Below are 11,778 nucleotides of genomic sequence, written 5' to 3' on the forward strand. Positions count from 1 at the left end.
CACTGGGCCCTTTTCATTTAAAGTGAAATCCAACTGTTTGTTCTGCTGCATTCTAAGGGTAAAGCACTAAATTTCCTTGCTGAAATTCACCCACCAAAGGTAGTAAGAAGGAGCAGGGATGATCTCTTTTAAAAAGCTTCTTCCAGTAATTCCCTGGAGGTCCAGTGGTTAGGCGCTCTCACTGCTGGGGCCTCGGATTCAATCCCTGATCTGGGGACTAAACTCCCATAGGCTGCGTGGCGCAGCCAAAATAAAAAAAAAGCTTCTTCCAAATAGATTTGGCTATGATGATTTGTCCCTTCAACATCACTTGGAGTGGAGACCCATTCTGTGCTTTGCCATCTGTGCAATGATTAAAACAGCCACCATTTCTTTCAGAGGTAGCGGTTACTACTCCTCACTAAAGCACACTAAGATGTAAGACATACTGTGGCTTGGGAATGATGCCTCCATCTGGCCTGAGGGTTTAGTAACCATCTTCTAACATTCTGCTGCTATGCCCCCTTTTCTTGTTATTTTCTTCTAAAAATAAAAGTAGTCTTATTTTCACCACCTTGGCAGAGGCTTCTGAACAGAAGGCTTTAGAATTTAAGCAGTATAGCTGACTTTTAGCTGTTCTGAATATTTTCTTTGCTCCAAAGAAAGGAATAAGAAATTCGTATCTAGGGAGATTCTTTATAATTATATGGCATTGGAAATTCTAAGAATTACTTCCTATTGTGTGATTATCCCCATTTATCAAACAGGTCTGTGAAGAAAAAGAGGGATTATTTGATAACCATATATTCCCATAAAAACACTCAAGTTTTCTCAAAAGCTAGACAATGCTACCCAAATTGGATTTAAAAGCCATCTTCCTCTGTTCCACTTCCAGATTTTTAGCATTCAAACGACCAAAAAATGTGCTGGTGCAAACACTGAACAGGCAAAAAGCAAGCTATTTATCAAATAATAAATAAATAAATAAATAATAATGACTAAGATTTCTTCCACTGTTGTACCCACTCCATAAAAAAAAAAAAAAGGATCTTGCTGCCAAAGAGCAGAGCCAATTAGGCAAAATAGTAGATGCTGTCAATATCTTTAAATTCGAAGCAAAGCAGCCCTTCTTCCTACATAACTTCTCTGCCTGAGAACATCTCTGCAGACCTCAGTGTCAACCTGGTTACACAACTGTTTTATACAACTGACACCAGCAACTCTCCAAGTTGGGACTTGTCCTCACCAAGGCTGCAGAGGGAGAAGATGGCCTTCAACAAGATCTCTCTTTGGCTGCAGGAACCACAAACCTGGTCACCTGCTAACTCCAATCAGGACAATCAGTGGTACTTGGTCATTTCACTCCCCATCACCCCCATAAATCTCCTAGCGGATTTATTTAAATAGATCTATAGATCTGGGCACCCTGTGTTAGTTCCTTTACACCAATATTCTTGATTTCTATTACATGCCTGACGAGGGCTGCCCTGTTTCTCCCTAAGACCTGTAGTAATCAGGCTGTCTACCCACGCTCCAAAAACCAGTTTTTTCCCACTCATTTCTTCTTAGGCACAGCAATAAATGCTTTCGGGAACTGGGCATTAGAAGAAAGGACTGATGTCTGTCTTACCTGCATAAATATCGATTCTGGTGGCATCAGCATCTCTGCAAAGTTAAAAGAAAAAAAAATCAAGATTCAAATGAGAATATGAAAATATCAACCATCAAGATGCACAATATTTTGAGGGGGATATGTACTATTTTGAATCTATCTTCAGGAAGTCATAAAGAAATTCTATATACATTAAAGATATACTTTTACATTTGGTAACACAATTTTCCTTACATGTCTATGAAACACTTCTGGAGCTCCAAATTATTTAAAATAATCACAGGATACACAGGACCTAGATACACTTTTTTAATAAAAATTTCACAGTGAAACATCTAAAAAGAACATTTTTTAGATGTTTAAAAACATCTAAAAAATGTTTTATCCTTTTTTAGAGGATAAAAAAGAACATTTCTTTTACACACTAGGAAATGACTCCAATCACTCATTTGATTGCAATCATAAACAATGTTCCAATAACTTGTCCATTTTTTCTTCTCACCAAGATTTGAGAAAAAAGAAAACAACAACTTGCCACAAAGCCTAAGAAAAATCAGGTCTCATGGTATACACACTATAGTCAGCAGACTGATTCATAAGCCCATAATCTGATCCTCCCTAAACTTGAAAGGAAGTTGGGACAGTCCATTAGACTCCAGCCATCAGCTGAAATAAAAGTTCAGTTATCAATGAAGTCTTCCATAAAGGCTTGAAAGTAATCTAGTCCAGTTCTGCCAACTGTAGACAAGGAAAATGAGGCACAGAGTTTCATTGGTTTTAAATGTGAAAAATCCACTCAAATCCATACAACTCTACATGTGCCTATTCTCAAAGACATAAAAACATTTTCAAAAATAAAAAAGATTGGCAAAATGTGTGCATGAGCAGGAACATACATTCCCAGACAATCTCCAGTTCACCGTATGATATACAAAACAGCAGTCTGACAAAACACATTACAGTCTCACTAAACTAACAAGTGGGAAATTCAAACACAGTTCCATTAAGCTACAACATTTTTAAATTGAATATAAAAATTATAAGTCAACCAGGATTGAAACAATTGAAAACACTGAAAATGGGAGCTTTCTAGTTAAACAACTTGTTAACCAGCACACTTCCATAAGCAGTCCAGTGAATAATAACAATAAAAGTAATAATAGTATAGGTTTATAGCATGGACATAGGTAGACATAATTATTATTATGTCATTAACTGGAGATCTGTTTAGAAAGTACTCCTGTCAACTCTTATCCTCTTCTTCCTTCATTAGTCATCAACACTTGGTCAATAAACGCCGTGTCTGAATTTTATGTTTGCATTCAGAAACAAGACTGAGATAATATTTTAGTGATATAATTATAAAAAGACTTCTGATTTGGACTTTGCTATTTATCTCTGAACCAACCCAAACTTTTCAGTCTTGCTCAGTAACATTTATAGGCTTCTTAAATAAAAGTGCTTAGCGCTTCTAAGCACAATTGCTAACAATGGAAGATGCTTTGATCAACCTGAGTCATCTGACAATAAAATACAGTCACTCCTCCGTATCTGCAGGGGATTGGTTCCAGGACCACCCAGGAATACCAAAATCTGCAGATGCTCAACTCCCTTATATAAAATAGTATAGTACTTGCATATAACCTATGCACATCCTCACGTCTACTTAAAATCATCTCTAGCTACTTATGATAACTAATACAATGTAAATGCTATGTAAATAGTTGCCAGCATGCAACAAATTCAAGTTTTACTTTTTTGGAACTTTCTGGAACTTTCAAATACTTTCGATCATGGTTCATTGAATCACAGATGCAGAACTTGCAGATACAGAGGGCTGATTATACATTTTGGGAAGACACAGAACTCTGACATAATTTTAAAGACATTAGATAGTGTACTGTCCTGGTAGCACAAATTAAAACAGAGCTTGTCTGTCCTAGTAATTAGCTAACTAAATTTTTATCTTAATTCCCTGTTTTTCACTACAATTATCTTGCTCTAATACACAAGGGAAGGTAGCTTTGGAGGTCATAAATTCACTATTTTTAGGCTGGAGCACAGCAATGAATGAATTAAGGTATCAACTAATGTGCTATTAAAAATACTTTTTGGGTAAGAGGCTTCTTAGGAATGAGTCGCATTTGCAACAGAATTGCCCTTCTCCCAAGTCTTCAGAGAGCAAAGGTCACACGACCCAAAAAGTTTTCACGCAGAGACTGTATGCTTGAAGACTACATACCTTGCATTATCAACTAGTTCAGCAAGAGCACCAAACAAGAATTCATGAGTGGTTCTGAAATGATAAATATTGAGAGTCAGGAAAAGAATTATGGAATTAAACTATGATTCCTAATAAAAAGTCAAGGTTATAAAATAAAGTTTTTGGGAAAAAAAAACCTAAAATTGTCATTTGCATCATCAATTTACATTACTGAAGTTTAAATTTCCCCACAATTCAAGTCTTTCCAGAGCTCACTAGTAGTCCTCTAGTGTTAACCTGTCAAGTCCTGCTATCTACTCAAAAATGTTTATTCTTACTATTTTGAGTAGAGGAACCCACTCTAAAACATTCAAAGATTCCTATGTGTACTACTTCTAAAATAGTGTTTTTCACTATTCGTATTCTACCCTGAAAAATGCCTATATTTCATTTTTCATTGCCTTAACCAGCTGTCAGTTTCTGCATATCTCTTAAGAATTCTCAAAGGACAAATTGCTAGCATTCAGCTTTACCAATACCTTTGTGTGATGTACTGGTGAAAACCCATTCAGTTTTGTGCAATTTATAAGCAAAAATACTCCATTTGAAAGTGGGGAGAAAGAAAATAATCCATTTCTTGACATTCCCTGATTTTGGCCAAAAACAAAACTTTCTCCACATTAAAGAAAGGAATCCAAGACACTCTTAAACAATTCCTCCTTATCCTAAGAGGATAAGGGCTTGGTGTGGCCTCCTAGGGCCCTTGTTCAAGTTAGCCCTTTCAAGGAGGGTAGCCAATGGTCACCTCCTCCTCTAGGAGGCTGCTCAAAATGTGAGTGGGATAAGTTCACAATTACCATGTTATTCAGAACTCAATAAAGATGATGTTTATGTGTAAGATGTCTCCTTACATTTCTTCCTCCATTTATACCTTCTTTAATTTGTGCTGTTTCCCATAATAGTCCTCGTTAGATATAAAAGTAGATGTGTCTACCTAGAACCACCTAGAAACTCTGACATATTTCTTCTTTGGCCACACCTTGTGGCATGTGGGACCCTAGTTCCTTGACCAGGGATGGAACCTGTGCCCCCTGCAGTGGAAGTACGGAGACTTAACAACTGGACCTCCAGGGGAGTCCTGAAACTCTGACTTTTGATTAAAGAAAATATAAAAGCATTAACCCACATATTACCATCATCAATTTTTCAAAAATAACCATGTTATTCCAGTTGATTTTTTTGTATGTAAAGTTTCAGCCAATAGATAAAGTGAAAATTTCTAAAAATTGAGAATGAAATATATCAATACTAAATAAGCAGTGTCTAGGATCTATGAGCACTTACTATATTGTTCAAAACAAATTGTAAAACGCTTGTTTATAAAATAAATACCCAAATTTCAAGTGTCCAGGAACACTGGTTTTTCCTCAAATAAATCTTCAAATTTTTACAAATGCAAATTTTTAATTAAAACTACCAGTTCTTGGAATTTTAGGAAGAACTTTTCCCCATGAGATCAGTGAATATATCTGCTGCTGATCCAAAGGCAGTACCATGATGTATTAACAAAATGTAGAAAATTTATCTCCAAGTCCCCTAACAGAGCTCAAATTCTTCTGACTAAAATCCAATTCTTAATTATTTTACATGAAAAACCCCCCCCACAATTTTGCAAGGAAAAACACCTGCAAGAAACATCCATATCTTTATTTATTTTAAAAATGTGTCTCCAAGGGCTTCTCTGGTGGCACAGTGGTTAAGAATCCACCTGTCAGAACACTCTATGACATAAATCACAGCAAGATCCTTTTTGACCCACTTCCTACAGAAATGGAAATAAAAACAAAAATAAACAAATGGGACCTAATGAAACTCAAAAGCTTTTGCACAGCAAAGGAAACCATAAACAAGACAAAAAGACAACCCTCAGAATGGGAGAAAATATTTGCAAATGGAGCCACTGACAAAGGATTAATCTCCAAAATTTACAAGCAGCTCATGCAGCTCAGTATCAAAAAAACAAACAACCCAATCCAAAACTGGGCAGAAGACCTACATAGACATTTCTCCAAAGAAGATATACAGATTGCCAACAAACACATGAAAGGATGCTCAACATCATTAATCATTAGAGAAATGCAAATCAAAATTACAATGAGGTATCACCTCACACCAGTGAGAATGGCCATCAACCAAAAATCTACAAACAATAAATGCTGGAGAGGGTGTGGAGAAAAGGGAACCCTCTTGCACTGTTGGTGGGAATGTAAATTGATACAGCCACTATGGAGAACAGTATGGAGGTTCCTTAAAAACTAAAAATAGCACTACCATACAACCCAGCAATCCGACTACTGGGCATATACCCTGAGAAAACCATAATTCAAAAGGAGTCATGTACCACAATGTTCACTGCAGCTCTATTTAAAACAGCCAGGACATGGAAGCAACCTAAGTGTCCATCGACAGATGAATGGATAAAGAAGATGTGGCACATATATATGGTGGAATATTACTCAGCCATTAAAAGAAATGAAACTGAGTTATTTGTAGTGAGGTGGATGCACCTGAAGTCTGTCATACAGAGTGAAGTCAGTTAGAAAGAGAAAAACAAATACCGTATGCTAACACATATATATGGAATCTAAAAAAAAAAAAAAAAAAAAGGTCATGAAGAACCTAGGGGCAGGACAGGAATAAAGACACAGACCTACTAGGGAATGGACTTGAGAACACGGGGAGGGGGAAGGGTAAGCTGGGACAAACTGAGGGAGTGGCATAGACATATATGCACTACCAAATGTAAAACCAATAGCTGGTGGGAAGCAGCTGCATAGCACAGGGAGATCAGCTCGGTGCTTTGTGACCACCTAGAGGGGTGGGATAGGGAGGGTGGGAGGGAGGGAGACGCAAGAGGGAAGAGATATGGGGATATATGTATATGTATAGCTGATTCACTCTGTTATACAGCAGAAACTAACACACCACTGTAAAGCAATTATACTCCAATAAAGATGCTAAAAAATAAATAAATTTTAAAATAATTTTTAAAATATTAAAAAAAAAACAGAATCCACCTGCCAATGCAGGGGACACGGTTTCAAGCCCTGGTCCAGGAAGATGCCACATGTCACGGAGCAAATAAGCCCATGCGCCACAACTACTGAGCCTGCACTCTAGAGCCTACAAGCCACAACTACTGAAACCCACGTGCCTAGAATCCTTGCTCCACAACAAGAGAAGCCACTGCAATGAGAAACCCGCGCACCACAACCAGGAGTAACCACAGCTCGCCACTAGAGAAAGCCTGTAGGCAGCAATGAAGACCCAACACAGCCAAAAATAAATTAATTAATTTAAATAAATAAATAAAAGACAAACTCATTAAAAAAAAATTTGTCTCTAAAATCATCACCTTAAATTCTTCAAATTATCAATGGAAGAAACAAAAAAATATTCTGATTACTTCAACTAATTAAATAGGGAAAATAAGCTGGAAAATTAAAGTGATTTGATGATGGTAATATAAGTTAAAAGTAAATCTTTGTTTTCAAGCTTTCAACCAATCATTTTCCTGTCTGACTAAGCAATGACTAAGAAACTTATAAAGTGAATTAGTTTTCTATACTCTAAATTTTCTTTTTAATTTTTTTTTTTTTTTTTTTGCGGTACGCGGGCCTCTCACTGTTGTGGCCTCTCCCGCTGCGGAGCACAGGCTCCAGACGCGCAGGCTCAGCGGCCATGGCTCACGGGCCCAGCCTCTCTGCCGCATGTGGGATCTTCCCGGACCAGGGCACGAACCCGTGTCCCCTGCATTGGCAGGTGGACTCAACCACTGCGCCACCAGGGAAGCCCCCTAAATTTTCTTTTTAATTTTGAAGGCTAAAATGTAAAGTAACAAATTCTACTGCAATATTTCTCATTTCAAAAAGAATTTGTACTTGAAGTCAAGGAATATCAGAAATATAGCTCCTGGAAAAAAAACAAGAGTACAATCTTAGTAAGAATGAGACTACAATTTGTATGTAGAAATCTTTGGGATTATCTGGCCTTTGGTAGTGACAATGGTGAATATCAATAATCTGGAAAACTAATTCTGATACCTTTGCCATCAGGGCAAAGAAATCAAAAACAGAAACAGCAATTGCTTCTCACCAATACATATTTCTGATTGTTTCACATGAAAATTAAAGACATTTAGAATTCAATAATATCTCAAAAGGGCAAGCACAAAGAGCACTTCTGGCTAAGTTTTTAGTGCTTTCTACACAATGCTTAGAAAAGTGTCTTGTACATTTAGAATCTAAAGAAAACATTCCAAATGTCTTCGTTGTTCCGCACAGTATCAATGCTGTTCCACAATACATATTTCAGATAAGTTAACAGATACTTTAAAATGTAGCTAAGGGGTGCTTTTGTGATGTGTGCTGACACATCATAAAAGGAGCCTTTTGTGACAACTGTTGGTAAGGTCAGAGACAACACTCGGATTCTTCTCCAAACCTCCAAGTGAATAACTGATCCTACTAACAAATGCTAAAGCCAAAGTTCTAAGTATCTCTTAAATTCATAAGAACCAAAAACGTACCAACTGTGTAAGCTCTCCCCTTTTTTTCAAATAACATTCAAAGAGGTGTACTCATTGCTAGCTGGCAGTTGAGATAGAGATATCTGTATAAGTATCAAAGGAAATTATTTTCTTCACAGACCTAAAGATTCTTTGCATGTGATCCAAGAAAGATCAACCATCTGGAAAAAGACAAAGATTTTTAACAACCTCTTTCACTTTCAACTGATTGTGGCTTTTATACCATTTGTGCTACGATCAAAATAACTTTGCAGCTCAGCATTTCCAGTGACAAATTCAAGTGTAAATCTACTCATTATGTAAGGAAAATGGTCTATTTATATTCAGCCTGAATTTAAAGCCATAGATTATCCATAACCCCATCACACAGTGATAGCTTCTGCTGAATTCTTGGATATGCTGTTAAGAGTTAATTGCCTTAACTGCTAGAAAATAAAGATAAAAATTCTAGAGCAACCATTTTACAGTCTAATGGCTTTAACATAGTCAGAGTGTGAACCCACATTTCAACAGGATTATAAATTATAAGATATATGGTCTCTAGAGATGAAAGGTTCCTTTACATTCACTTCACATACCAAGAAAGCAACCCAAAAATATATGGCCAAGATAATAAGTTATTAAATGTGCAGACACGAAGAGACATAGAAAACAGGCATCTTATACTTAAGCACCCTGCTCTATCAGAGCACTTAGCAATACTGCATACAGAGTGATTTAAGATACGCCCCTTATGCCAAAGGAACATCACTACCATCGCCACATCTGGTATCTGGCCCTTGACTACTCATGAACATTTTAGTAGCAGTCACAAAATCCATCACCAAAGAGCAGTAACAGCATAAAACTACATTTAGTAGTTCACTGACTGAAGTTAATTCTAACTTCAATCATTTCATATGAGCAACATGCAATATTAAAGCAAATTAGCCTCAGACCTTCATGTTAGAATTTCCCAGGCCTGCTTCAAACCTTAATGCTGATATAATCAAGAGAATAACCATCAACAGTTACTGTAGACCTAACACAAAAAAAATTTTTTAATTTAAGGCAGGGGTTTATCATCTCCAACAGATGCTCCAGAATTTACTAAAAATTAATCTGCCTAATGACTACCACCAAACAGCAAGTAGCTACCACACTGACCAACTTTTGGTTTATATGAGGTAATATTATAAATAAAACAAATAACTGTCACCATTTATTCAATATTTACTGTGAACCATATGGGAACTAATTACCTTATAAACATTATTTTACATAATTCTCATAAACATTGTCAGATTAGCCCCATTTTGTACATGAAGAAACTGAGGCTCAGATAAGTTGACCTACCCAAGGGCACAGCCAGGAAGCAGTCAAACATAAGTTTGGCTGGCTCCCAAGCCCATGCTCTTTTTACTGCACCACACTGATTTCTATCCTGGACTCTGCTAAATGGGAGATAAAGGGTCACTTTTTTCACAATTCAATATGGCAATATTGTAGATGTCAGACACCCTAAAATGGTCTTGTTTTTTTTTTTTTTAATTAGAATAAAGCAGAAGGCAAGTCCTCCCTTCTCCAAAGGTAACACTGCATCATTTAACCCAGAGGAGATATATCTACCTTCATTACGATTAACAAGTCACATTTTATGAAAATTAAAAATCTGTTTCCTCTAGAAATGAACTTCCAGTCAAGTCACAATAAAGAAAGGTCCTGAAATTGGCTACAAACCAAAAACTTATCTAGGTGTTCGGGGGTTCATATTTTCTTCTGGCAGGACTGGACACATTCAGAAGTAAACAACTTCTAAGGTGTGATCCAGGTAATAAATTCCAGAGCTTCCAAAATGATACATCCAACCCTCAAAATGCTTATGCAAGCAAGTGGTTCCAATTCAACACGATAAGTCAAATTCCCAGAAAATTCTCCAATTTCAAACAAGTGACTCAACTGAGGTTCAATTCTTTGCCTTTGCTCTGTTCTATTAACTATAAAATAGCAAAAGAAATACAGAGAAATATCCCAGAATCCTCAAATAAAAGGTTCGAGATAAACTAAAATTGAAGACTTTTAAAGTGGTAAGTAAACCCTCTGCTGTATAGACAAGGAAACAAAGTAAAACTGACTACGGTAGGAGGTCTTGCCTAATGGTTAAAAGCACTAACCATGTGGCCAGATAAATCTTACCGCCTTCAATCTTGGTGCCTTACATCTGCCACTTAGCAGCTGTGTAACCTTTCGCATGTAACTTAATCTCTTTGAGCCTCAGTCTCCTCAAATGCAAAATAGGAATAACCCTTATTCCAGTAGGGCTGCTATAAAGATTACTTTAGACCATGTTTAAAAGTGACTGGCATGAAGCAATTAACTGTTGTTACTATCATTTTATCATCAAATAAAGTCTTTGGGGAAGCTGGAACAACCTAGTTTCTGAACTCTCGTTATGGTCTTCCAAGAATATCAGTGTTTTGGCCCCTCATTCCAAAATTCACAACTGAATTTAACAAACACAAGCATCTGTGAACATCTAAGTGGCCTTCCACTACTTGTTCTTAACGTGGCAGTTCAAATACACAAAAGGATACTAAAGGATACTGCCCTTGGCTATACTATGAGCTAGATGGGTATAACCTTTGATCAGAGACCTTATCTAGCTGGATTTCAGATTCATTATCCACAGCTTGAGAATTCACCTAGGTGACTCTGCAATACCTACTTAAACACTCTAGTTCAGTAAGAATCTTCCTAAACAAAACAAAACCAGGGTCTCATTTGGCAACTCGCTTCACTACTCAGAAAATTTTGATTTCCTCTATAGGAAAAACAGCAAACAAAAAAATTACAGACGTCCTTTCCAACAGTGATGGCCTCCCCGCAAGATCATGCCTCTCACAAAGGATCTCCTTCATCCCTCTCCAGAAAAGAGGAAACACAAGACGAAGCACCTGGTGCAGAGCCTCAATTCCTATGTCATGGACGTGAAATGCCCAGGATGCTATAAAATCACCATCTTTAGCCATGCACAAACAGTAGTTTTGTGTGTCGGCTACTCTACTGTCCTCTGTCAGCCTACAGGAGGAAAAGCAAGGCTTACGGAAGAATGCTCCTTCAGACGGAAGCGGCACTAAAAGCCCCCAGAATCAAGATGAATGGGAAACCATCCCAATAAACATATTTTGGATTAAAAAAAAAAATTACAGACGTTATCACAAATATGTGGTTCTTTCCCGTAAAAGGCTAAGTTACTGTACTATTACTAGATAACTGAAGTCTATGTTCTCAACCCTGAAGGTGGTTCTTCTGAACTCTGGGCCATTCATTTAGCTGCTCGCCACCTCTCCAGGTACCAAAATGAGAAAATACTTACCTTCATCTCAAAAGTGCCAAATGAATGTACTAAAGGACTAA

At 37.1% G+C, this 11,778-nt stretch overlaps 2 protein-coding genes across 5 annotated transcripts in view; one reads left to right on the forward strand and one right to left on the reverse strand.

The window, feature by feature from the left end:
- Positions 1-11,778, reverse strand: part of MORC2 (MORC family CW-type zinc finger 2) — a 43,521-nt gene that overhangs the window by 29,777 nt on the left and 1,966 nt on the right. For all 4 annotated transcript variants that reach the window (XM_082667336.1, XM_082667338.1, XM_082667337.1 and 1 more), the window contains exons 2-3: positions 3,834-3,887; positions 1,610-1,644 (exon numbers count right to left, since the gene is read on the reverse strand). In XM_082667336.1, coding sequence (XP_082523462.1) covers positions 1,610-1,644; positions 3,834-3,887 — 89 coding nt within the window. The remainder of the gene's footprint in view (positions 1-1,609; positions 1,645-3,833; positions 3,888-11,778) is intronic.
- LOC309830676 (small ribosomal subunit protein eS27-like) lies at positions 11,253-11,498 on the forward strand (the record flags this gene model as incomplete). Its single annotated transcript, XM_082667339.1, has 1 exon — positions 11,253-11,498. One exon carries the CDS (start codon positions 11,253-11,255, stop codon positions 11,496-11,498), a length of 246 nt encoding a protein of 81 aa, XP_082523465.1.

The sequence above is a fragment of the Grampus griseus genome (assembly GCF_964374135.1).
Source record: "Grampus griseus genome assembly, chromosome: 12".
NCBI classification, from domain to species: Eukaryota; Metazoa; Chordata; class Mammalia; order Artiodactyla; family Delphinidae; genus Grampus; species Grampus griseus.